Source organism: Diadema antillarum, unplaced genomic scaffold, assembly GCF_040938485.1.
Source record: "Diadema antillarum isolate AM-2024a unplaced genomic scaffold, OU_Dant_1.0 seq00001621_RagTag, whole genome shotgun sequence".
NCBI classification, from domain to species: domain Eukaryota; kingdom Metazoa; phylum Echinodermata; class Echinoidea; order Diadematoida; family Diadematidae; genus Diadema; species Diadema antillarum.
In genome coordinates this window covers 328189-354691 of record NW_027272332.1, presented here as the reverse complement: position 1 = coordinate 354691, position 26503 = coordinate 328189, and the positions used below count along the sequence as shown (strand labels likewise).

Genomic DNA, 26503 nt, shown 5'->3' with positions numbered 1-26503 from the left:
ATGGGGCTTCGGGTTTCCAACTTTTTTGTGAGATGATCAGAAACCTCTTATGAATCATGAAAAGCATTATCATTTATGATTCTAAGAGGAATTCAAAGTTTATTTGATGAAAACTGGTTTTGAAATGGCTCAGATATCCAAAAACAGAGGTCCTAATGAAAGTTGGGACCCATGCACCTTTTATTAGGACCACTTTGTTCTATTTTGTTTTTGGATATCTCAGCCATCTCAAAACCGATTTTCATTAATAAACTTTGAATTCCTCTTAGCATGCTCTTCACTATGTAATAGGTGGTTTCTAATTATCTTGCAAAAAGTTAAAATCTGAATAAACCCATTTCAACCAAAAATATCTTTCCCTTAAATTACAAGATCAGCGGTGTATTCAGTGTATTCCAGTGATCTCAATAGGAGGTGATATTTCATACAGATATCATGCAGTGGTACATTGATCCTATACATTGCATCTGAAAAAAAAAAGTGATTGTCGTGAGTCAAACCATATATGAATATGTTTGCGTCATAATCAGTAATGATAATACTCATATAGGCCCTATTTTCTCCCAAGAAACTGGTGGGTTTTACAACTTAGGGTTAAAGGGATTGTGTAGTTTTGGTTGAGACCTAACTTCAGGTTTCTAACATTTTTGGGTGGGATAATGAGAAACCTCTTATGAAATATGAAAGAGCATATAATTCCAAGAGGAATTTAATGTTTATTTGATATAAATTGGTTTTGAAATGACCGAGATACGCAAAATAGAGCAATCCTGATAAAACATGTGACCCATCTTTTCTTGGTATCTCACAAAAAGTTAAAAGTCAAATCCTCGCCTCCGCCAATACTGTACATCCCTTTAAAAGGCAAGAAAGAAGAGAGATGATAAATAAATGTGGTCAAATTGGCAACGTAACATTTTTTTTTTTCTCTGCTCGGGATGTCGACTGCCCTGGTTGTCTCACACAACCAACTTTGTGTCGTGTGCTCAGCCTGCCGTGTGTGCTTGCTATTCGTACCATAGATAACGGTCATGGCGGACTCGACGAAACCACGGTTAACATACACAGCTGGCAGAGGACTGGCGTCAGTCGTACGTATTGCACTGGCTGCCGCCAAAATTGAGGTGAGGTCTAGAGCTCTGTCGGTACATAAACGCACGTGTTCAAAGTCATAGCCACGTTGTCTTGTGTTTGTGTGAACTGTGAAAGGTGCCAGCCCAATCGTGTTTTCCGGACATTTCATATAGGCCTACTCATAGATCATAATTATGATTATGATAAAAGACTGTACGTCCTGCGTTGACAGATTGAGGCCCCCGTTTTATTAATCTTGCGATTGAAGACAGTTTAAACTACTCTAGCCATCCCAAATGTTCGTCGTGGTATAAATATTGAACTCAAATTGTGATCAATTGAAAGACATTATTTGGCTGTATGAACTGTGTATCAGTTTTATAATACTGCAGATACAAAGACGTTAAGTTATCGATTGATATTTGAATCTAGATGATGGAAATACTTCAACTGGTAATTGATTTATTTGTGAAGCATCAGTGTTTTTCTCAATGATACAAAATGGATTTAATGAAGAGGCATTATTGATAAACATGTTTATTATAAGGGAAAGATGTCACACACCTGCGGTTCAATATTGAGACAAATATTAAAGGACAAGTTCACCTTCATAAACATAAGGATTGAGAGAATGCAGCAATATTAGTAGAACACATCAGTGAAAGTTTGAGGAAAATTGGACAATCGATGCAAAAGTTATGAATTTTTAAAATTTTTGCGTTGGAGCCGCTGGGTGAGGAGACTACTACAGCTTGTAATGTCATATGCGTACAACCGTATAAAGAAAATGTAAAGAAAATTCAACATATTTTCACTTTTTTCGCATAATAAAAGAGCGCTTGACTTGCCGCTTTCTAAAGGCAGGGGGAATAATATTACCCATAACATATGTCGGTAACGAGTCAAGGGAATGTGTACTTTTTTCAAAAGATGATATTTTGTGAAATTCTCTTTATATTGTCCTTATATTGTTGTACGCATGTGACATTACACACTGCAGTAGTCTTCTCATCCAGCGGTTACTGCACAAAAACTTCAAAAATTCATAACTTTTGAACGGATTGTCCGATTTTCCTCAAACTTTCAATGATGTGTTCTACTAATATTGCTACATTCTCTCAATCCTTGTGTTTACGAAGGTGAACTTGTCCTTTAAGCAAATTCTAATAGAAAATGTGGGAGACCATTAATTTTTGATATCATTAAGCAGGTGCTTGACGAGGATCGGCCTTGGAAATACACACTACACAGTATACAATAAAGTATCATTATGCATGGATAATGCAGTCACCACTCGCTGGGGGGGGGGGGCAATAATATATTATGTGCAAGCAGTTGAACATAGCGCAAAAGTATGGAGAGTTTTTGTGGTGAAGAGTTGTGTGTATGAAATATGCGACGGAGAATATTTATGCAAACCATGTCATGTCTCTGTCGATAGCAGGGGCTGCGGGAAAAACAATGTGTATGCAGTGGAACATACAGCGCAAAAGTATGGAGAGTGTGTGTGGTGAAGAGTTGTGTGTACAAATATGCGATGGAGAATATAATATGCAAACTACACTGTATGTCATGTTTGCTCTATTGACTGAGCATGGGGCTTTGGAACTTTTTCGGGGGGGGGGGGGAGGGGTTCTGCGGATGTGGGGGGGGGATTCAGAGGTCAGCAAGGTCAATGGTATGCTGAATAGGGTCCTCGCTACACAAAGTCCCAAAATTCGTGCTCTTTCTTGAATGATGAGAGTGAATGCAGGAGAAGAGGCATATGCGCAAATCGTCAGCCTGGTATTGATTTAACACTAAAGACACTATACCTCCAACATTAGTTTGTTTGGTTTTTTTAGTATAAATTATATAGATTTACAATTACATACGTTTAGGTTTGTCGGGTAAGGAATTCCAGATGTCCGGCCTATAATATTTTTGTGCCAGGACCATTTTCGGGTGTGTTCGTATGATTACAAATTTCCATGCACAGTGACTTTTAAATTTACGTTCATGTTAAAGAATAACCCGTCTATCCCCACTATCTAATGATATCCTATTCATAAATTAGATGTCAAGGTTGATGGATTCGTTGCATAATGATATACCATGGCAACCTCCTGTGACTGATTTTTTTTTTTTTATGACACAAATCGTGCGGTTGACATTCATTTTGATTCGTGATTTTGAATCAATAACTTTTGACAGATTTGCGATCAGTTCATTCCGAAACGCTATTGTGGATATTTTTTTTTTTGAAAAAAAAAAAAGATTGAATTGAAATCAATCCCAAAGTTGTGGTTGATTAGGGATTTTCGATTGACTCTAATCAATCGTAACTCTTTACAAGATAAAATACCTTTGGAACAGTCTTACATCCTGATCTTTTATAGGTCAATTTTAGGTCATAATCCTGTTCAAGTCTCAGTTTACTGACATTACACGCGTATTTCAACACTCTCTACTGGCTTATGTAATTCATAGATGAATGAGGAAAATGTGTGTGTGTAGGTGTGTGTGTCTGTGTGTCTGTGTGTGTGTGTGTGTTGCGGTGGGGGTTAATACTGTTCACGAATAATCAATCTTCACGAAGCAACTGTGAAGATTGATTTATGGCAGTAATAATGTATCAGTTTATAAAGCGCAGACACTTAGTTCATGATATATTCTTCTTTGATATATAGCAACTGTGAAGATTGATTTATGGCAGTAATAATGTGTCAGTTTATAAAGCGCAGAAACTTAGTTCATAATATATTCTTCTGTAAGAGATCCTTAATGAGATATTGATCGAGTTTCCAGACAGTTTGTTTCTTTCTGCTCTGCGTGTATGAGTGCGGGTCATCATTACACTATGTTGCACACGGCAGGGTTTATCTCAGTGAGACACCTCCCTGACTCAGTTACTATACACTCACACGCGCATTATGATATGTATATATGTATATATATATATATATATATATATATATATATATATATCATATATCTAACGCTCTTGCAATCTTGGGCAGGATGATAAAGTTATAACAATGAAGACAATCACAATAGAATGATGTCGCACGATTGCCAGATGTTATGGGTGGTAGAAGCTTACGACTATAGGTTTTCCTCAGCTTTATTGCCTGGTATTTTCAATGTCATTCGACCGAGGACAACACAAGGTGGATATAACGAGACAGGACGAAAATTGAGGGACAAGAAAGGAATAGGAAAATAATGTGAAAAGTTGAGAGAAAAAGAACAGTCTGACAGAAGAAATGAGAACAGAAGAGGAGCGATATTATACAGTGTTCAGGAGTTAGGAGATTTATGCGGGAAAAGAAACCAAGTAATTTGTCCTAAAGATTTATATTCTAAACAATGAGAAACGATGAGGATGAAACGCATAATTTCGAATTCGAGTTTACTTTGCGAGAAGATTTTTTTTTTTAACAGGGGGATTCAAAACGTCACGATGGTTGCGTAGAGAAAACTGCATCTGACAGTCTGCATCTAAGGTCGTCAGTCAATGAAGATCCATACATCTGGACTATGATGTCTTATAGACTTTTGAGCTGAGATAAGTGTAGGATTTTCCGAAAAATCTGTCACATTTTCGTATTTCCCTTATGCAGTCACCAGAAATGTCGTATTTTTCAAATGCACATTTTATATGCAGATGGTGTAATGGGTAATGTGCTAATGAAGTCACTATGACTGCATCAAAGCAACAAATTCCTCAATACCCACACAGGACAATAACAGTACCATTATCTCTGATCTGCTGTAGCATATTTTATTTATTGTTTTTCTTTTCTTTTCTTTTCTTTTCTTCCTTCTCTCTGTTTTACTCTTCTCAGTACGAAGATGCCTACCTGACGACGAGAGAAGATTTTCTGAAGTTAATCGAAAGTGAGTGTTTTTAAAGGCTATAAAATGATGTTAAATTGCCTTGCTGTGTGGAAGGCAGTGGAGTGTAAATGAAAATGCATTTTTACTGCAATTTTCGTTTGCGTTTGTTAGTTGTTAGAGTTTTGTGGGTTTGTGTTTGGTTGATTTTTTGGCGAAGAGATGAGCAGGAGCTCTTGCGATGATCCTTCCTTTTACTCTGTTCATAATGCCATCATTTACACAAGCATTTGGCGAGAATACTGTCGGTCTTTGACAATATTGTTTATCAGTTTAGAGCAATAGAAAGAGGAAGTAAATTATGCTTGTTCCTCGCATTTTTAGCTCACCTAACCCAAAGGCTGAATTGTGCTACAAGTTTTTATACAATCGGCATGTCGCGCGTCGTCCGTCGTGCGTCTTCGTGCGTAAACTGTATAATCTAGCTCTTCAGCTTTTTCTTGAGAACCCCATGACGGATTTTCACCAAACTTAGCAGGTAGCGTCTCCTAGGTAATAAGATCTCAATTTGTCCAAATGGGCACAACCGCGCCCCACAGTTAAGTAATCTTTCATGAGTGAGTCAAATTTACTCATGGGAACGTTATTATGATATACCACGGCAACAGGTACCTGATCTTGGGCGATTAACGTCTTCCGTCTCCATAGGCATTTCTCACAGATAGAACATGGGTATGAAAACTAATTCACTCTTATAGCGTTCAAAAAGGAAAATTATTCCCTCTTGGTCCACCATGAATTATGGCTCTTTTGGAAGTGGAATGGGGCATTGATACTGTCATGACTTTTTCTCTTCTCATTTGACTCCATTTTGTTCCTCAAGCCGGGAAGCTGATGTTTAAACAGGTCCCTCTTCTTGAAATCGACGGCAAAAATTTGATCGGGAGTGATTGCATCGTTCGCTATGTTTGCAAGAAAGGAGGACTCATGGGAAAGACGGCTAACGAAGAGATCAAGTGAGGAATACTTTCCCCTCCCCCCCCCCCCCCACATTCCCAGAACGGGTCTAGGGCAATTACCCCCTGGAAAATTACCCCGGACTCTTCCCCTGATCCTAAACCTAATCCTAAATCCGGAACCTATAAACCTAACCCTAACCGAAACTCTAGCCCTAAACCTAACCCTAAATCTAATCTTTACTCTAACCTTATCACTAACCAGTACTTAGCCGGGGAGGGGAGGGGGGATAATTGCCCTCGGGGGGTAATTGCCCTGATACGCCCCAAAACAACGGCAAACAAACACTATTATAGCTCCTTCAAAACCATTGTCAACCTGATGATGTGCAATGCCAGTTTAATTGTGACTTGATGAACGTGAGAGGGTTATTGTATTTTAGTGGACAACGCTGGGCATTCTGAATCTCGACCTTAGGTCTTTCTCTATCCAAGTGCATGCAGGAATGAAGGGATTCATATGGGTCACGTTGAATCAGGGAACTGTTTATATCTTACGAGTGAAATTTCTTTGCAAATTTATGCGTGTAAATAGGTTATACAGCGTGGCAATCGAATGTAAGATCTTTCAGATTTATGTGATTGGCTAACGCGTCTTTCTATGATTTAGGAGCATAGCAATTAAAGAACAAGTTTTGCTTATTTTTCCATTTTTTGTTGTTGTTGCACGCGTAATAAATGAGATTATTGAAAGAATCACTGGAGCGAACTGCTACTCGTTGGGCGTGTTGTGATTATGATGCGTTTTTAAATAGGAATTCTGTCAAAGCAATAATTCAGTATTGAAGTGACACCTTCGATAGAACGCATAACTCCTCCGTGGCACGGAGCATGAGTAAAAAGGAGAAATTCTCGTTATTTCTATAACACATCCCTTGTTCTACGATAAGGAAGCAGTCATGCCGCTTTTAAAGGAAGTCGGTCGACCTTTTGACCTTGGTGAGTACATAGGGAGATTCCTATAACAGAGACATCGACAAGAAGTTTCAAAGGATGCTGTTATAGACATTCAAGATCAACCAGGGTGATACTGTCCAAGTCCTATAACACGACAGAAATACCACTCCATATTCCAATGTCTGTGTCAAGTTGAATATCAATTTGTTTCTGCTTTTTTATTTCAAAAATAAAATGCACAGACGAAAATGCAACGATGATAGTATAAGGATATTATTCTAGTAAAATTCAGATTTCTAAGAAAATGTCATTTTAGAAACATTCCACAAGTAATTCAGATACGAGATACAGCAGATCATTGCATTTTCTCTTTCATAACAAAACTGTTGCAGTGGCCGTCACAATGAACATGCATAATTATGCTTGGTAAGATGACAGCTCTTTTGTCACAACAAAACAAAATAATGAAAATGTTTCCTTGGATTGGCACACTTCAGGCAAGAGAATTGATTGCAAATTGTCTATAGATCAATAACAGTTATAAAATGGACATGTGGATCCTAATGATTGGCTGAGAGCAATCACGTGACCAGTCCTTAATGTTGCCTGATGGCACAACTTCATTTTTCATTGGGCGTTTATAATAGTACACTAATGACTGACACTGACGACCGCTTGTTTGTGTTAAGCTATATTGCCTGTGCATTTTTGTGTCTGTGGTTGAGTTAGCGTGGAAAGCTGATGCTCGCCTGAGAATCTTGCGAAAATGACTCATGTCATCATTTTATAAAAGTAAAAAATGCACCTGAGTTGGTCTGGCATTCGTAAAATTGTCCATCCTCCACAATTTTGACCAGTTCAAAACACACTCGCCTTCACCTCGCATATGTTTCCGACTGATCCAAAGTTACTATATCGGGTGGATAATCCTTGCTAACGCCCTGTGTCATGTGTATTCTTTTGTAAAATATAACATAACCTATTCTAATTTGCATATCCTCGTCACCACTATTACCTTGTTAATACTTTGTGATATTTTCTGTTGGCAAAAGTGTAATTCTATATCCAGCTTCGATGAAGTTAAACAGAGAATACCGTTTACATTTTCTATTTGAGGTGAGAGTGAACATGAAGTAACATTTCACTTTAATGTGGAGTTGAAGAAAATATGTCTGATTTATCCAGATACAACTTCATAAAAGTGCGCAAAGCAAACTATTATTATCATCTGGACCTGTCACATCTGGGGAAGACCAATGCAGGGAAGTTTTACAAATATTTTGTCTGTCTTACAAGAGGATGCAAACATGGCATGTCACGCGGGGGCGGAACCAGGAATTCCGTAAAGTAGGGGAGCCTTTGCAAAATTAAAGGGAAGCGCACGCACCCCACTCCCATTTTTTCTTTTTATCTATTTTTTTGTTTTAACAAAAAATAAAGATAAAGGGGGGTGCGCCTGGTGCGTCCCCGCCTGGATCCGCCATTGTCACGTGATGTCGTGTAAATTAACGTTATTTTACCTTTTAATTTCTTATCCCAGGATTGAAATGATGTCTATGGGAGCAAGAGACATGTTGAAAGCAGGTTTCGTGATGCACAAGTACGTGGAACCACAGAAGCAAGACCAAGAATTGCAGGGCGGTCTCAAAGAAGCCAGGGAGCGGTATCTTCCCGTCTTTGAAAAGGTGAGACAACGCTCTTTGTCACACACAGGGTCTATGGAGCTCAAAAACGCACTACCATAAATACATATCCATGCAGAAAGGCAAAATTACTACTATACCATTACCATGAAAACTACCGCCTTCTCTTTACAGTTGTTTCGCACTCTGGTACGAGTGATTTGTTACAGGACTTCTGCGTCACTGCATTATGCTGCACTATGACTGGTGTGGGCATTAAAATTATTCTGCCAAATAACTTTATGAAGAGGACAGACTGAGTCAAATTGAAGAAGAACAAATTGAATTATTCGGGCATATAAGACACCTTTGCTTTGCTCCGACACGTTGGTGTTATTGCCTTGGTTTGAGGCGTAATTCTGTAATGTATCTATAGATTGTTTATCTGCGTATTTGTGTTGCTCTTGCAGTTAAATTTAAGTGAGAATTATCATTTTTTAAGATATCCCCAAGAGACTGTAATCCCAGTCAAGGGAATTGCTTATGAATGACAGTCTCCTCCATGCACCTGTATACCTTAACATTAATTTGCTTTTAAAGGTCGATCCTGTTTACCTTTGGGAGCAGTGATGTAAAAAATGTTAAAGATATCACATTAATTTGATGCATATGTGTAGGTCAGTAAACGGTATCACAAAAACATCCTACCATATAAAGTTTTTGCAGTAAAGCCTATATTTGTGTATTTTCAAGGAGATATGACTGTTTTTCTCAATAAACCATAACTGCAGACGGTTTGGTCTAGAAGCATTTTTATTGTAACTATTGTTCACATTAACATTTATTTAACAATACTTAACATTGATAATACTGATTCAAATTTTTACATTGGTTGTTTCTTTCCCTAACTAACATTTTAAAACTATTTTGAAGCACCAATGCTGGGTTTTTGTTTCATCTGCAAATGGTAATCATGCCTTGAAAAGATATGTAGTTTGTGCGTATACGTCATATACGTAATTGTATATTTTTCTTAGTATTATTGTGTACAACCCATTTTGATGTGAAAATTGTTGATTTTGTCATAACTATTTCATTTGTACAAGTTGAGAAATAAAAAGTGAAAGTGAAACTGAACCGTAACATATCATAGCCGCAATTGTGTTGACCCTTATGTCATTTTGATGATAGAACATACTTCGGATATAATCTGACGATTAGAACTACATTATCAAGCAGAAAGTCGTCAACTGGAATATAATATGGTATTTGCAGTAAGGCTTATACTTGTTGGCATTAGGCGAAATGGCTGTCGGCTAGTTATTAGTTGTCACTAAAATATTTTGTGTAATGTAATTTTTTTTTTTTGCATCTTCCAGACCCTAACAGTCAATCCGTCTGGATTCCTGGTCGGTGGTTCCTTGTCCATGGCGGACATCGTGTTCTACGATTCCGTGAGCATTATCAGCGACGATCCCGCCTTGGAGAAAGAGCTAGCTAACTTCCCCAAGTGCAGAGTGAGCTCGAATTCAATTTCAATTTCAAATTGACGTTATGGTTTTTAAGTTTGTTTCCATCGAAGAGACCACTGACAATAATTCTTAAATTTTGTTGTGAAGTAAAGCGTTGAACAATGGGTTTTGAATAAAGAACACATCATGGTAAGACATGTGAGAATATTGGATCACTTGCTCCTTGTAACTGGCTTTGTTTCTACCATTATTCAGTTCTCGTGGACCGGCGTTAAGCGTGATACATCAGTATATAAGCTCAAGATGTATTAACATCAGTCACAAGACCATAGCACGTCATTATTGCTTATCTTTTCGTCTCCTGGGGCCATTGTCTCGCTCTCTCTAGCTCAAGAATCTACCTTCCCCCTGCAAAAAAGGAAAATGAACTAATATTATGCAAATGAAATAAACAGAACACGCGCTTTCTTCCATGTTACTCACTCCTAATAACGTGTTTTTTGTTTGTTGACCAGAGTTATCATTGTCTTCTTATATATGCATGTGGTTTATTCTTTGTTCCCTTTCACATCGCATCTGTGCAGGCTTTCATTGAGCACTTTCGAAGTCAACCGGGTTTGAAGGAGTTCATGACTGGTCCTCGCAACTTCCCTCCCCCGTCCGACGAACACGTGCAAGAAGTGAAGGGCGTCTTTCTCATACCATAGTCTGTTCAAGTAGATCGTATTTCTTTGAAAGGGATGATATAGTGTCGGTTGAGGTGAGGATTCAGCTTCTAACTTTTTGCAAGATACTTAGAAACCACTTTGTGAAATGCAAAAGAGCATACATATTCTAAGAGGAATAATTCATCGTTTACTTCATGGAAATCGGTTTTGAAATGGCCGAGATATCTAAAAACAAACAAAAACAAAGCGATCCTAGTAAAAGGTGGGTCCCACCTTTATAGTAGGATCGCTTTTTTTATATCTCAGCCGTTTCAAAACCTATTTTCATCAAATTATCTTTGAATTCCTCTGAGAATTATATGATCTTTCATATCTAATAAGAGGCTTTCCATCATCTCAAAAAACTTATCATCAAAAAAGGTTAGAAACCTGAAGCCCCATCTCACCTGAAACTCTACTATCCCTTTAAGGACATGCATTCTTTAACGGAAACTCTTAGTCCATGTTTCCTATAGCACGTTGGCGGTAGGGAGAAGGGTAAAGAATGAAACCAGCAGGACAGTGCAAGGTTTCAAGAGATATGGTGGACAGCAAAACAGCAGATTGTTGAATGCTGAAGTTTCACAAAACGTTCATACCATTCGCAACCAGGTATATGCAGATTACAAGAGGCTGCCCTAATAGTAACAATGTTATCGTCTCATAACGTTTCAAAACTCTTACTTTAACTTAAAATTAGGATTAAGCAACTGTAACCATCTCCTTTTAGAGCATGATAGTCATTGCATCTCTGTAATCTGTGCTATAGATAATATTTCCTCTTTATTTTGTTTTATTACCAAAATGTAATTGATGCAAAGGATGATTTTCTTATTTTCTATCTTCCACTACAACTCTTTATGAAAAGATAAGAATTATTTTATTTTTGTATTTCTGTGAAAGAGAGAGAGAGTGTTCGTAGTACAGTGTATGGATTATTAAGCCTTGTACCTGGTATAATTTAACGCATTGTAGAAATCTCAAACACTGTTGAATAGGAGAAGCTATAGTTTCAAACCCGCCCGATGCGTATACTTCCTCGGGCAAGATATTTTATGGTCTCTATCCCTCTTGTACAATTACAGGGGTATAATGTTTCCTGGCATCGCTGGGCAATGACATGTCTTTGTCTTTGAAAGCAGTTTGCCCTAAAGATCGTACTTAAAGTGGATTCGAACCATCATTGTTACCTGGTAAAAACTTTTCAAGCAACACGGGTCTTGAACCGCTAATAGATTGATTTTAAACCTTTTTAATGTCACTGACATGACCTTGTGTATAAACTTCTGTTACGTGATTGGCTTATGTGTGAAATGTATCAGCCGTTCCTGTCGTTATGTGGCTGATCGAACGTGAACCATCATACTGGCACTCAGGGAATTTGAAGCTGCCGAGAAAAAATGTTCATGTCATGTTTTGTCAGTCTGTTCACTAACCGTGAAATGTATCGATCGTTCCACAGTTGTTTAAGTAATAAAATGCAAGTATAGAAAAAATGTCTTTCATTGTTTCCTTTGGAAGGTCCAAGCGAAGGTGTTTGCAAATTGATAGTAATACGCAATCATGATATCTGCATACTTGAACATTGTCTAGTTACACTGTACAATGTATTTAACAAAATGCGTTGTTCATCTGAATGTGTGTGTGGGCGTAGATGTGTAAGGGCGTTATGTATACGTGTGTAATTGTGCGTCTGTGTTTGTGTGTGTGTGTGTGTGTGTGTGTGTGTGTGTGTGTGTGTGTGTGTGTGTGTTTAAAAGTGGCCTTACTCATCGTGTAGATAAATATGATATTGTGATAGTGTATTAATACTTGGGTTAACTGTTAACAAGTAATACTCGGTAACTGTCATCATTATACAACTGACTCTCGGAACATCTCTCATTTTCGTTTCTGAATAAATTCTGCCATAGTATGGAGCTGTCTGCCTGACCTCATGAGAAGATTTTCTAGCGTGTGAAAAATGTTATTATAAACCTTGTAATCATTATCATCATAGTGTGATTAATATTGATTTAGTGCGATGGATACAAAAGCGCTTTGAGATATCTGCACGTATGTACAGTTAAAAACAGAATAACACTTCATTCGTTCCGGAAGGGTTCAATGTAACATTTTTGCAGAGGTGCAAATGCTGAAGTTTATAAACGTTATGCCTTTACAAAACAGTGGGCGCCTATACCATTATAGCAGATGGAGATGGCGATGTGCTATATGATAAAATCTGAAGAAAACAGTGTCAGAGTAACTCAGTGTAACCATGGGAACGAGAAGATTGTAGAGTGATCTGTGTGAAATATCAGATGAAAGTTGGAGACATCATACATAACAATATGTAGTTGTTAGTATTTACAACACAATGGACATCATGCATCGCTGGTATATGGTGGATCGGCATTGACGTCAAATAAAGGTCTGAGACGTAGTCCGCAATTTCACTGAAAAAAAAACACAACCAAACACACCAGAAACCTTTTTTATTGTACCGTATACACTGTCAGAAAGACCAAAATCATTCCGTTTTCAGCAGGAAAATGGAAAGGCGGTGCGTATACGTCCTACTAACAAACCTTCGGATTCATGAACCTTATTTCATTTTCATTTAATTTCATCATAAAGGAACCTCCGAAATAACGAACTGTAAACGTTTTCAACTATTTGGCACCATCTGTGTATACACAACCCCTTCACTTTCCCCAAACCGCACCTTAACCCCCTACAGACGTTCATCTCCTGTCACACCATTACTATCCAAGTTAGACTGGGACCTGTTACTCACCCGCCGTCTTCTTGCACAAGCAACAATGTTTTACAAAATACAACATAAACAGGTGAACATCTCCCTCCCAGCCATCATAATCCCAGCAACTTATATTGGCAGAAATGACCGCCTCCTCAAATACACAGTCCCGGAAGCTACAATTGATCCATACAAATATTCATTCCTCCCGAAGAACAACAAAACTGTGGAACCGCCTACCATACTCTACAATTACTTCAAGAACACGTACTGCTTTCCAAGAGGCTGCCCTCTCATCTATTCGGAACATATGCAGCCCCCAGTAGGATCCAGAATGCATAAATCCACCGGTTTGGTTTTTACTTGCACATGGCAAAATTTTTATTTTGTATAACTGATTACTAGTATATTTGCCATCAGACTGTAAATACACTCTGTGCGTTGGCCGTTGATGTCACCGTGTACCATCCCAGTATAGCTTCCCACGAAAAGCTGCAACAGGGATTACTTCTTCAAAATTCAAGCCCTAAATTCTCAATGTTTCCAATAAACGACACTGCCTTCTCTCGCTCTAAAAGGGGAATTTCAGACCAGTTAAAAGTTGGTATGGAAGGAAAAAGTAATATCTGATAAACACAACAGTGAAAATCTAATCCGTAGTAGACAAATATCACTAACATTAGGAAATTGTGAAGTTTCGTGAATTGTTGTAAAGCAATATGCGAATGATTGAGTGAGCTACTGATGTCATCCCAATTTTTTGTTAATCGTGTACGATAATAAAATCAAAGTCCATATTTGTTCGTGCTATAAATGTTTAAAACACGCTATTCCTGGTTGAATAACTTCAAAATGATCAGCTAGACGAATTAGGATCAGACACAGGAGCAGTATGGCGTTGAACAAAACAACAACAACAACAACAACAAAACCCCTGGAAATTTTAAGATTTGTGTACACACTACGAGGGAAGTTGTGAAGCCACGATATCGTCAACTCACTCATTTGCATGTAATCATGTCCTCACTATTCAAGAGCGATTTCATGAAAGTTGGCGAAACTCAACAATGTTACGTTCATCGAACTTGTTCCTTAATCCTGGTCACTTTTAACTGATAATTTTTGAACAAATTTTCATTTGTTAAGGTTTTAGAATTAAACTCTTTGTTATCAGACTAACATTTAGCTGGTCGGGAATTACCCTTTAGGGGAAACGGGAACATGTCAAAGAAGTCGGTCCCTTAATGCTAGAAACATTGACCAATCAGAACAAAATCATAGAATATAATTTCGACATAATTGAACCATTCATTATTTTCTTTTTCATTTCATTATTGTTAACACGCGTATCTAAGGGAAAATTGATCTTGTGTAATCAAATTGGCAACGTGAGATCATAGGACTGCCCTGTTGTGTCGTGTGCTCAGCGTGCTGTGTTTGCTTTCTTCATATTCGTACCATCGGCAACGGCCATGGCGGACTCGAAACCACGGTTAACATACACAGCTAGCAGGGGATTTTCGTCAGCCATACGGATCGCACTGGCTGCCGCCAAAATAGAGGTGAGGTCTGTGAACACAGGTACGTGTTCCAAACCCGCCAGCAGAGCCATATTTATGTTGTTTACTATAGAATACTTACGGAGCTAGGAGATTAATATGTAAGCTGTTCAAACCCGTTTTCTTCTTTGACTAAACATAAAATTTTTATGTTTATATACTGATCTTTTTTTTTCCCCACGGAGGCCCACATTCTACAAACATTGTATTTTTCAGCGGGTCCCTCCCTCCATTTTTTTTGAGGGGGCATATTGCATATTGTTCACTTCATCCTGATCATTTCAGTATTACAATGTATAATTACTATAACGCTTCACTATTGTTGTATACTCTGTTCACTTCATTTCATATTGCCCCCTTTTTTCCTTATTCTCTGTGACAAAAGCAAGAGAAATGTATGCTTTGTGGAAAAATAAAAATATATTTGAACTGAACTGAATTAAATGACGAGTCTGTGAGGATAAGGTGCCGTGCTTAGAGTGGGGCACAACGGCTGTTGCTAGGTGACTCGAACCAGGGACCTTGTATAAGTGATAATTGTCCCTTGTCTTATCCACTGAACCACAAGACCTCCTCTCAATATTATTAGGGAACGCACCAACCGCGCCATTATCTTTTGCGTGCCTACCAGCTGCAGATTAATATTCATGAATGTGTATTTGTTTTTTCTTATCTTTTCGTCATCTCTCTCTGTCTTGTATTTTTCTCTTCAGTACGAGGATGCCTACCTGGCGACGAGAGAAGATTTTCTGAAACTAATCGAGAGTGAGTACTATTAAAGGCTCTAGATATTCAGTTGTCTTGCTGTTTGTAAGACTACAAAAATTGGAGATAATTTGGTAGCGACTCGAGTCTCGCTGGTCTCGGAGACGTCTCCGTGACGTTCCCTGCGACAGGACTAGCCTGGTCTCCATGCGGGGAATCGCGAGAGAATCGAACATGTCCATTTTTTCAGAGACTTTTTCTATAGCACTGTATAGTCTCCGGTTGGTCTCGTAGACGTCTCCGCGACGTCTCCTTAGTTGCGACCAAGTCGCGGAGACTAATTTTGTCCGCGACTTGCGGAGACCCATGGACACCTATACACGCGGCGAGGATGTGTAGACGTTGTGGAGACGTCTCCGCGACTAAGTAGACGTATCAGAGATGTCGTGGAGGCATTTTGGCGACGTCAAATAAGTTGTCACCATGTTTGGAGACGTCCCGGAAATTGCCTTCTTGCCATGACTTTCTTTTCTCCTTTTTCTGGTCCCTTTTATTTGTCAAGCCGGGAAACTGATGTTTAAACAAATCCCTCTCCTCGAAATCGACGGCAAAAATTTGATCGGGAGTGATTGCATCATCCGCTATGTTTGCAAGAAAGGAGGACTCATGGGCAAGACGTCTGACGAAGAGATCAAGTGAGCAATACCCCCCCCCCCACAACAAAAAAAGTCGCAAAAAGTACAATTTCCCTGGACTTAATTGTTCTTGACATATTATGTAAATGGTTCTTGTTCACCCTGCTTTCTAAGAGAAGCGAGTCAAGTGCCCTTTCATTGTGCTAAAAAAATTAAAATGTGTTGATTTTAATATTTTCACAATTTTCTCACAGGCTTCATAAAATAGTATACAGAAGTGTGTTACAAAGGACATGTATTTGGTAGCTGACATAATATAGGTCCGACTACAATTCTCCCCTTATAAAGCCAACATTGCAAAGATAATGTACCCTGCAATGAGTTGACCTCAAGCATGGAAATTGATTAACGTGTCTATATATAAGTCAATGGACGATAAACTAAAGCCTCGCCTCATCTTATAAATTTGCATAGTGATTGTGACTATTTCCACTTTAGGAAAGCATGAGTAATGCTTTCCGGTGTAATCTTATCCTTTCATGTCCACTTTCTTTCGCTTAGCAATGTCACAGTATATAATTATACATTTAGTAATACATTGTCATTCATTTTAAGAGTGAAAGGTTGTGGAAACTGTGTTTGACTTATCCAGATACAAGCTCGTAAAAAGGCAAAGAGAAAATGATCTTCTTGCCATGTCTATTCAGGCGAAATTTTGTCTTTCTGAAGAGGGATGCAAAAATGTCACGTTACTTGACGTGGCATGAAAAAAGCTGTTATCTCTTCTTTTCTAGGATTGAAATGTTGTCGCATGGAGCCCGAGACATGCTGAAGGCAGGCCTTGTAATGTTCAAATTCTTTGAGCCAGAGAGGAAGGACCAAGAATTGCAGCGCGGTCTCAAAGAAGCCAGGGAACGGTATCTTCCCGTCTTTGAAAAGGTCACATAAAACTCTGTCTGTACACCGTTCACATGAGGTTTTCTATACTTGCCATCATAGATTCAGGCAGAAAGACATATTTTTTCCCCGATACATTTAAGACCTACCACCTTATCTACAGATGTTACACACACCCACTCTTACTCCTGCATTACTGTATTTCCCCTCTGTTTTGGTGTCGACTTGATTACGTTATGCTGCTGGATGTTAGGCTACTTAATTGATGATTTTATGTAGAAGTACTATATCAAACCAAACAAGAAACCGAACATGGCTGACTCTTTACGTCATTATACTTCGGAGATAATCCGACATATAGAAGGAAGTCGTCAACAGAATGATCAACTGTTGATAGTCTTATTGTAGCTTATTTGTTAAAATCAGGCGAAATGGATGCAGGCAATTTGTAAGTTTTTCCATTGATGAAAGATACTCACTCACACACACACACACACAAATATATATATATTATATATATATATATATATATATATATATATATACATGTTTTGAAACAAGGAAGGAAAAACTGACCAGAAACAATTGTAATAATAAACAGCGAAAACTTTTTGAGCAAAGAAAATGGGTTTTCATCGGGATTCGAACCCGAGACCTCCGGATTACTAGACCGGTGCTCTACCGACTGAGCTATTGAAAGCCCTAGATCGGTGTTCGTCCCAAACCCTTAACTCTGTTTGCTCGTGTGGTCAGAAGTTTTCGCTATATATATATATATATATATTTGAACATGCAAGTGTGAAATTGATTGTATCATACAATCAATTTTGACACTTGCATATTCAAATCTGTTTAGATTTCAGTGAGACACTGAACTGTGACTTTTGTATATATATATATATATATATATATATATATATATGCCTATATACATACATATATATATATATATATATATATATATATATTATGATATAATATACATTGAAATCTTCCAGACATTGACAGACAACTCGTCTGGATTCCTGGTCGGCGATTGCTTGTCCATGGCGGACATCGTGTTCTACGATTCCGTGAGCATCATCAGCGACGATCCCGACCTGGAGAAAGAGCTCGCCAACTTCCCCAAGTGCAGAGTAAGCTCAAATTCAATTTCAATTACAAGTTTGTTTCATTTCGGTTTTTATCAAACAAACCATTGGCATTTGACGAAATTTTTAAAGGATTTTGTAAAGTAAAGCGTGGAACAAATGAGTTCTGAATGAAGTATAGAATACCATTGTGGGAACTATTGGACATGATTGGGATATTTGACATGCTTCTCCTTGTTAGTGATATTGTTTTTTACAGGCATAATTTACCATTTGCAGATGAAACAAAAAACTCAGCATTAGTGCTTCAAAATAATTCTAAAATGTGAGTTAAGGATAGAAACAACCACTGTAAAATTTGAATCGGTAAAATCGATGTTAAGTCTAAATTGTTAAATATAAAATGTGAACAATTACAATAAAAATGTTTCCAGACTAAACCGTCTATACGGTTACAGTTTATTGAGAAAAATACAGATATTTCCTTACATTTTAGGCTTTATCGCGATTTTTTTTTTCATGTGGTAGTATGTTTTGTGCATGGTACAAGAGACGTACACATGCATTAAATGTCATATCTCGAACATTTTTACAATTACTTAAGTTCCCAAAGGTAAACAGGACCTTTAACGATTAATTCAGTTTTTGTATACTGGCATCAACGTGACTGTTTCAAAGTACATTATTAACCTTATAATTATGATTTAACTTAAAATCTCAAGAACACTTTATCTCGCTAACCCCTAATAACCAATTTGTCTGCATTTTTACAAGAGTTACTTATTGTCTTCTATGCGTTTGGTTTGTTCTATTTCTCCTTGACATCGCATCTGTGCAGGCTTTTATTGAGCACTTTCGAAATCAACCGGGTTTGAAGGAGTTCATGGTTGGTCCCCACAACTTTCCTCTTTTGTCTGAGAAATTCGTGCAAGTAGTGAAGGACATTTTCTCTTGGGTATAGGTGTAGTCTTGTTCGAAAAGATTGTAATTCTGTTACATACACGCTTTCTTTGACGGAAACTCAAATCCATAATTATATTCATGTTGACTAGTAGTGAGAAGAGTACAAATAACCAGGGTAAACTTTAAGTAACCGTTGAACCACACAAGATTACCTTTAGATTGTCCACGTCACTGACATGTCTAAACTCTGCGTTTGGCTAATGTATGTGTAAAATGAAGGATATGAATCATTTCATGTTATCACTGCTTATTGTGTTGCTTATAGTGTGAACCATCGTACTGGTACTGTAGTCAGCCTGAAGATGCCGAGAAAGATTTTCCGATGCTATTACCATGATTATGATTTGTTAGTCTGTTCAAAGTGTGAACGTACTACTCCGAGATTTTGAAATTGCCCAGAAGTATTGTTCTGTGCTAACGTGTTTTCGTCAATCTGTTCATGCACTTTGTCCAATGTATCATTCGTTGCACAATAAGTTCTAATTTCTATAGAAATGAGTAAATGTAGAAATATATGTCTTTATGTATTTATTCTTAGAATGTGCAAACAAGAAGTTTTGCAAATCAATGATAGGCAAACATGATATCTTTACTAGACGTGCTGCTTAAAATGGGGCCAATTTGACCCAGAGATCATGTCCAGTAATCAAACAAAAATTACAGTGTTTGTGTGCATGTGTCTGTATGTGTACGTATGTAAGTACCATGCAGATGCAGATTCCTTTTTTATATTCAAAATTCTTTCTTTTTCATTCGTAATATTAACAGTGTGGAATTAATGTTGTCATAAGGAAAGTTGTATTATCTTGTAATGAATTGATTTTTATATTGTTTATATGACAAAGAAAGAAAAATTTAAAAAAAATGACAAAAACAAAAATATTCAAGAGATTTCTTATGTGAACGAGGCTTAAATTGAAACCATACATGTCGATCTTTTCCACACCCGGTGAAGAGATCAAGTTAAGAACTATACGAACTACCATTATAATGAAACCAGCCATTCCGTTAATATACAGGTGATTTTTTTATGTACAATTTTCCTGAACGTATGTAGTCTAACTGTGAAAAGTGGACTTCCGACAAGCGTTTATATCTTTGAAGTGCGTTATCTTGTTGCGTTATGTATTCGATTGAATGGTCGCTAGTGCTTTCGTGCACATCTCTTCGTGAAAGTACAAAATAAACAGGGAAAACACCATTATGATATTGTCATCGGGATCCCCATTTTTCGTATTCATCGTGAGTTTTAAAGTTCCTGACCCAAAGATAATTTCTATACCAGCCAAGCAATAAACTTACGGCGTAGTACAATCATATCCTCTCACGCCATTTTCTTCTCTTATAATCGCCAGCACCAAACTCTAGCTGTGATGGCTCAAGTTCATGTACTGTAGGCAATATTCGGTGAAAGCAAGTCCATCACTTTCTTTTTTCATCCGGTTGAGGTTAAACTTCCATCAAATACTTTACCTGATTTTACATGTTTTTTTTTGTTTGTTTGTTTGATAAAATCAACTTGAACAATTGTGCATGTAGAATTTCATTCCTCTCTGGTGGATTCTCGTCATTGAGGGTGTGCTTCCGCCGTGACTAAGTCCGTGTATAGTATAGATCCTACGTAGTTATACAACATGAGGCTATCATTTTCACCACCTTGCCACCATTATGAAATTTTTGATTACAATACATGTATATACCATGTTTTAAATAAAGGGTGACATCATAGTACTTGAAATCCTCGGACGTAAATTATCAACCAAAAACCGATGTATAAAGAATCAATTAGTATCAGAGAAAGAATGAGTTGGTTGAAAGCGAAAATCTGCATCGTAGTCCCTCAGTGCAGTCTTGTCGCTCCTGTCAATCTTGTTTCAAAATGTTGAGAATCGAAGCCTTGTCAAAAGGCTAATTTTATGACTTTTGATGTAGCCCCGGTCAAGGGTTGGGAAACGATCGCTGTTGCTTAGATTGTCGTAAAGACAAGAAGTTAATGCCATCATATCTACATTGATACATAACATCAATTACGCACTTCAGGCAGCAGTTGATTTTGACGCCTGAAGAAACATTTCCCGCTCTCCATATCATGGCGGACGGCAAACCTCGACTTACGTACACTCCCGGGCGCGGACTCGCTGAAGTCACCCGACTGGCGCTAGTAGCTGGCGGTATTGAGGTACGATGTAATATACACCTAGTTATTGCATGCCTTTATAGACTTTATACCCAGGGCAGTCACGGTGAGAACTAATGACATTTAATAGCAATTATATCTAAAGAAGTTAGAGGTTACAGTTGCAATTATTGAATGTGTTGTTATGTACATTTTCTTGTGAGGGTCTACGGCTAGTCCAGCAAATTTCTGAGCCACAGATGGGGAAGAATGTGATAACTTGAGTGAACTTTGTAACAGCCAATGAGTAACGCATATCGTAAATGTACTATGTGTGTGTATATATGAGTCTTATATGTGTGTGCGTGCGTGTTTGTATTGTTTGAGTTAAGGGAATATGTGTGTGTGTATAACAATTATGCTTGTGCAGGGATGTGTACATCTTTAATGTTATCATCAGTATAATCTCAAAGTACAAATCTTCAAGTCGGTACAGTTTTGCCTGCCATTAAGCATGATGCACGTTCCTGCAAAATGCCGTGTACGTTGTATAGATATTCGCGCACATACAACGCATTTATCTATCATTTTGTGTATGTATGTATGTATGTGTGTGTGTGCAGGGCTGTATGTGTGCAGGGATGTGTACAACTTTAATGTTATCGTCAGTATAATCTCAAAGTACAAATCTTCAAGTCGGTACAGTTTTGCCTGCCATTAAGCATGATGCACGTTCCTGCAATATGTCGTATACGTCAGTGGATAATAGTATAGGCTGTCCCGTCCATTTTCGCACTTTTGTCATTCAATTTCAAAGATTTATTATTCAATTTCGTCCCGAGAAGCACGTGGAACGCAAATCCTAACTTCAATTTCGTCAATCGTCATTGGGCGTTTTCACATCAGCCCGATGTTTCGAAAGAGCGCGCTATTTTTCTGACTTGGGACATTAAAAAATATCTCGAGCTTGGATTTTTATCGGGCTGATGTGAAAACGCCTACTGTAATTCGTTTTTCGTCAAACATTTTCGAAGACATAGCATTCAGAATCGTCAATTGTCATTCAAATTCATCCCTCCCGCTGACGGATCGCAGAATGTGAAGATTGAATTCGTCTTTGTTCACACAATAATTTCATGAATTTTTCATTCAGATTAGTCAGATGTTGTCGATTCTTTATTTTGATGGTGAACCAACTTTAAGCCGACATATTTTTACTTTCTCTCGTAAATTGTATCGTTACACATTATTCTCTAACCACTTGCTTTGACAATACATACGAAAAAGATGACTGCCAACCAAAATTGATTGAAGGATAAACGGCAGTCATAAGACATAACCCAGGACAGTATGTCAGTGTCACCCCTTAAACTTTATCTCGTAATGTTCAGGTTTTCGCATCATAATGCATGAAGCAAACTTTAATTTTTGTACCATGGAAAGCAGCTTACATAATTATGTTGTCCATTCTTTGACATTAAACAGGCTACAATTCTACACTTAAATTTTGTCTTTAATCATGTTTGCCTAGAAATCGTTTGTCAGGGTTTTCGTTTGCGAGATGATACGTCTGTTTGTATCAGTGTGTACTCAGATTGCTTGTGTGTGTGTGGGGGGGGGGGGGGAGGCACTTGTGTGTATGTTAACTCTTGAATGTAAAATGTGAACGGTTACAGAAAAAAAAATCATGAATGACCGGAAAATCACACCGGATAGAGATATGAGACGAATATGAATGAAAATCTAACGAAAATGATTAACAAAAGACGAAATCGATCCTGCTGTTTTGAATTCTGCGAGTGAGACTGACGAATTTGAACTGTAAATGACGAAAATGTATGCCAAATGACTAAATTGAATGGACTTTATTTGAAAATGAAGGACGAAAGACGAATTTGAAAGTAAGATTCCCGACATCCTGCGACGAAATTGCAGTAAAAATTTGTGAAATTGAATGAAAAAAGTTTGAAAATGAATGGGAAAACCTATATTATATTCGCTCACATAACAGAGAAATGCATTGCACAATGCATTTCTCTGTTTCTGTGTATGTGTGTGTGTGTGTGTGTGTGTGTGTAAGGGTGCACGGTGTGTTTTGAACAAACAGTAAAGACCTGTGACTAACTACTTTGCATAGGTTGTAAGAATGAGGATGTTAATATATCTCACACCAAATACCTATAGTTGCGTATTTTTTTTTCCTTTTCATAAAAGTTGGGCAATATTTCATCACCAGCATTTGTTATGCCAAAGTTGTAAACTAAATACTCGGACCTATACTAGGACTCTTGGGTATCTCTGGGGCTTTTTTTTTTTCTTTCTTTTTGTAAATTTTACCAGTATGAAGACATCTACCTGACTTCACGCGAAGCTTTTCTGCAGTTGATTAATGGTAAGCTATCCTGAAATGTCTCGTACATATCTCATTGATTCATTAATTGTCATACTAATGATAAATATATTTGATCATTCTAGCAATCTAAAAGCAATATTAGGGGAACTTCATATGGCTTTAAACTCAGTTAGACCTTCGCCTCGTTTGAAAGGTTGTGATACAAGCTCAAATTGTCCGTGATACAAAGTACAGGTGTATACGTTTTGAATGTGTGGTAAATTGGAGTCGTGCATGGCAGCCTTGACCTTTAAAAGAAATTGGCAAGCAACGTTTTTTAACTGTGATGGCATTTTGAAAGCTAGACATCTTATCTTATTGAATTCTCAATTTTTTGAAAACACTACATCGGACCTGGGAACAGAAGTGCCTGTACATCTCAAAGTTCATGGTATTGCTGTGAACCTTTCAGGGAAAAGATTCCGAATGGTTGGGTTGGGTTTGTAGGGGTCAGTGCTTCCTTCCTTCCCCCCCCCCCTCCCCTCCCCCTTCTCTTCGATGGAAAGGAGCGATGGGAGGAGTGTTGCACTGCGTTTTCCGATTTTGTCCCCGTTCCCCTCCCCCTAAAAAAAAGGGGTGGGGTGGGGAGTGCAGTCCCCATACAGTCTGCAGTAGAAAGAAAAGACATAACACTGTACTTAGTTTGCCTTGGTTAGTTTTATAGTAAGGCCACATGCAGTGCCTTCTCATTAACCCCTTCACTTAATAACCCTTTCCCCCTTCGTATGGTCATGTCATAGCTGTTCATTTGTGATGTGTTTTTTTTTTCGTATGCATGTTTTAATTACCAAGTAAAAATGAATATCAAATCAGTAATGAATACTTTTGCAAACGACTTCACACTTTGCACAATGACAAAATTCACCTACTTCTGATCCTTATACGAGATAACCCTCAACAATGTAACGAATCAAGATGAAGGAAAGAGTCGGAGTGCATGTTTGTATTATATTCATTAATAAACTATATCACTTCCTCAGAATCACGCCTGAGTCACTGAGGCAAATGCCCTTTTCGTGATGAACATTCACGGTTAATACGGCGTAATGACAACACCGATAATGGGTGCATGCGTTTCTCCATATCGTTTCGCATGCGTGGTCATCCATATATCTTGTATTCCATATGTCTTTCAATGTTCAGATGGGAAACTGCTGTTCAACCAAATCCCTTTGCTGGAGATGGACGGAATTTGTTTGGTAGGCAGTGACGCCCTCCTACGCTATGTCTGCAACAAGGCGGGTCTCATGGGAAAGACAGACAAAGATCAGGCCATGTGAGAACCTAAATTTGACTTCCCTCACAGCATTCGAGGAAAATGTCTAGCAAAAAACAAAAAAACAAAAACAAAAACAAAAATCAACAACAACAAACAAACAAACGAACAAAACAAAATATAAACCAATTAAGCATATTTAAAGAATTCGTAAAGCCGAAGAACAAAATCAAGTTGAACGTCATGACTATGATAGGGCCTAATATCAGTTATATAGCTGCATTGACTTCGTCAAAAATATACAATGTATTACATACGTGCATACCTGCATAATAGATGCTCTCTATAAGTTTCACAAACTCATACTTCATACTCTGCGTAAAAAATACAGACGTGCGACGATCGCTGCTTTTCATAGACCTATACAGTTTTCTCACCTGTAAACTCATATACATTATGATTTATACAGTTAGATTTGCTGCACTTAATCTGCAGTGCGAGTACTCTATAAATGAAGAGGATTATAGTTGTGGACTCTTTGAGGTTCTGGATTCAACTCCTGTCTGGTGTGTATCTAGAGCGTTATCCATGGACAAGATATTCTTATCCATTATAATTTATGCCCCATAAATGTGACCCAGGTGCACAGACTGGAATGCCTTAAATGCTGGGGTAAAGAACATGGCTGAGCCCACTGGAATGACAATGCTTACGATATAAAGATACTACCCGGATAAAGAAATCACCATTATTGTTGTTATCATCCTAATAATTATAATCAAAATCATAACGATTTCAATATGGTTATTATCATTTCATGTTACATTCTTCGTATATTATATCTTCAGCCGAGTCCAAACCGTTTGCCCTATTAGTCACATACTAATGGATGCACGAGTACCTTTTTAAAGCATGTCGTATCTGCAGTTTTAATGCTTGTTCTTACTCCCTCATGTTGTTATCACTTTTATCATAATTATCAATAATTGCTCGTTACTAATACTATTGTTTCCGCTTTTCTTTTCTTTCCAGGATTGAGATGCTCACACTTGGGGCACGAGATCTGCTGAAGTCCGGGCTCCCAAGTTTCAAATTCTCGCCACCAGAGAAACAGGAGGAAATCATACAGAACATAGCCAAGCAGAGCAGAGAACGCTATCTCCCTATATTTGAAAAGGTTAAAATCATGTAACTACTAGATTAAGATAATTGAGTATAAGCATGAAAAACGCCTCCATAGAAAGCCAGCTTACGGTCAACGAAAGATGCTACTTTTTACGAACACGATTCAGATTTGTAAGTAGGAGAGAATGTATGAAATTACAAAAAGGGGGTTTTAGTTAAATGGGACTTTCCGTTCCGAGTAGAACAAAATATCGTTTGGCCTTTATTTTCCTTAGGATACCCTCTCCATCACAATTAACACCAGCGATAAATGGCACGCAACAAGAGGAAAATCACGACCAGTGTTGATTTCATCGAAAAAGATTTTGGTGGCTTTTAGGCAATTCCGTCGCTGCAATATCTTAATGTGAAACAAACTGAATAAATAAAGAGGTAAATGTACTTCTCTCATTTACCACAC

General features: G+C 37.9%; 3 protein-coding genes and 1 long non-coding RNA gene across 4 annotated transcripts; all 4 read left to right on the top strand.

Moving 5' to 3' along the window:
- The first annotated feature begins 1001 nt into the window (after positions 1–1001).
- Positions 1002–5910, top strand: LOC139711171 (glutathione S-transferase 3-like). The gene is made up of 3 exons (XM_071623086.1): positions 1002–1124; positions 4902–4953; positions 5774–5910. Exons 1-3 carry the CDS (start codon positions 1032–1034, stop codon positions 5908–5910), a joined length of 282 nt encoding a protein of 93 aa, XP_071479187.1. The 5' UTR covers positions 1002–1031.
- Positions 5911–7206: 1296 nt separating this feature from the next.
- LOC139711170 (glutathione S-transferase A4-like) lies at positions 7207–10734 on the top strand. The gene is made up of 4 exons (XM_071623085.1): positions 7207–7229; positions 8344–8488; positions 9805–9942; positions 10482–10734. The coding sequence occupies exons 1-4, from the start codon at positions 7207–7209 to the stop codon at positions 10602–10604; spliced, it is 429 nt and encodes a 142-aa protein (XP_071479186.1). The 3' UTR covers positions 10605–10734.
- A 4069-nt stretch (positions 10735–14803) lies between these two features.
- LOC139711184 (glutathione S-transferase alpha-4-like) lies at positions 14804–21123 on the top strand. Its single transcript, XM_071623098.1, has 6 exons — positions 14804–14906; positions 15617–15668; positions 16171–16303; positions 17038–17182; positions 18139–18276; positions 19070–21123. The coding sequence occupies exons 1-6, from the start codon at positions 14817–14819 to the stop codon at positions 19190–19192; spliced, it is 681 nt and encodes a 226-aa protein (XP_071479199.1). The 5' UTR covers positions 14804–14816; the 3' UTR covers positions 19193–21123.
- A 185-nt stretch (positions 21124–21308) lies between these two features.
- On the top strand, positions 21309–24973 carry LOC139711185 (uncharacterized). Its single transcript, XR_011709499.1, has 3 exons — positions 21309–21373; positions 23651–23702; positions 24846–24973. It is a non-coding gene; the product is annotated as an uncharacterized lncRNA (long non-coding RNA).
- The last annotated feature ends 1530 nt before the right edge of the window (positions 24974–26503 follow it).

Coding starts and splice junctions, on each gene's coding strand:
- LOC139711184 (XM_071623098.1), top strand. CDS start 14,817: ATGGCGGACTCGAAACCACGGTTAACATACACAGCTAGCAGGGGATTT. Junction 16,304..17,037: donor ACGTCTGACGAAGAGATCAA/GTGAGCAATACC, acceptor CTTCTTTTCTAG/GATTGAAATGTTGTCGCATG. Junction 18,277..19,069: donor CCAACTTCCCCAAGTGCAGA/GTAAGCTCAAAT, acceptor GCATCTGTGCAG/GCTTTTATTGAGCACTTTCG.
- LOC139711170 (XM_071623085.1), top strand. CDS start 7,207: ATGAACATGCATAATTATGCTTG. Junction 8,489..9,804: donor ATCTTCCCGTCTTTGAAAAG/GTGAGACAACGC, acceptor TGCATCTTCCAG/ACCCTAACAGTCAATCCGTC. Junction 9,943..10,481: donor CTAACTTCCCCAAGTGCAGA/GTGAGCTCGAAT, acceptor GCATCTGTGCAG/GCTTTCATTGAGCACTTTCG.
- LOC139711171 (XM_071623086.1), top strand. CDS start 1,032: ATGGCGGACTCGACGAAACCACGGTTAACATACACAGCTGGCAGAGGA. Junction 1,125..4,901: donor TGGCTGCCGCCAAAATTGAG/GTGAGGTCTAGA, acceptor TACTCTTCTCAG/TACGAAGATGCCTACCTGAC. Junction 4,954..5,773: donor TTTTCTGAAGTTAATCGAAA/GTGAGTGTTTTT, acceptor TTGTTCCTCAAG/CCGGGAAGCTGATGTTTAAA.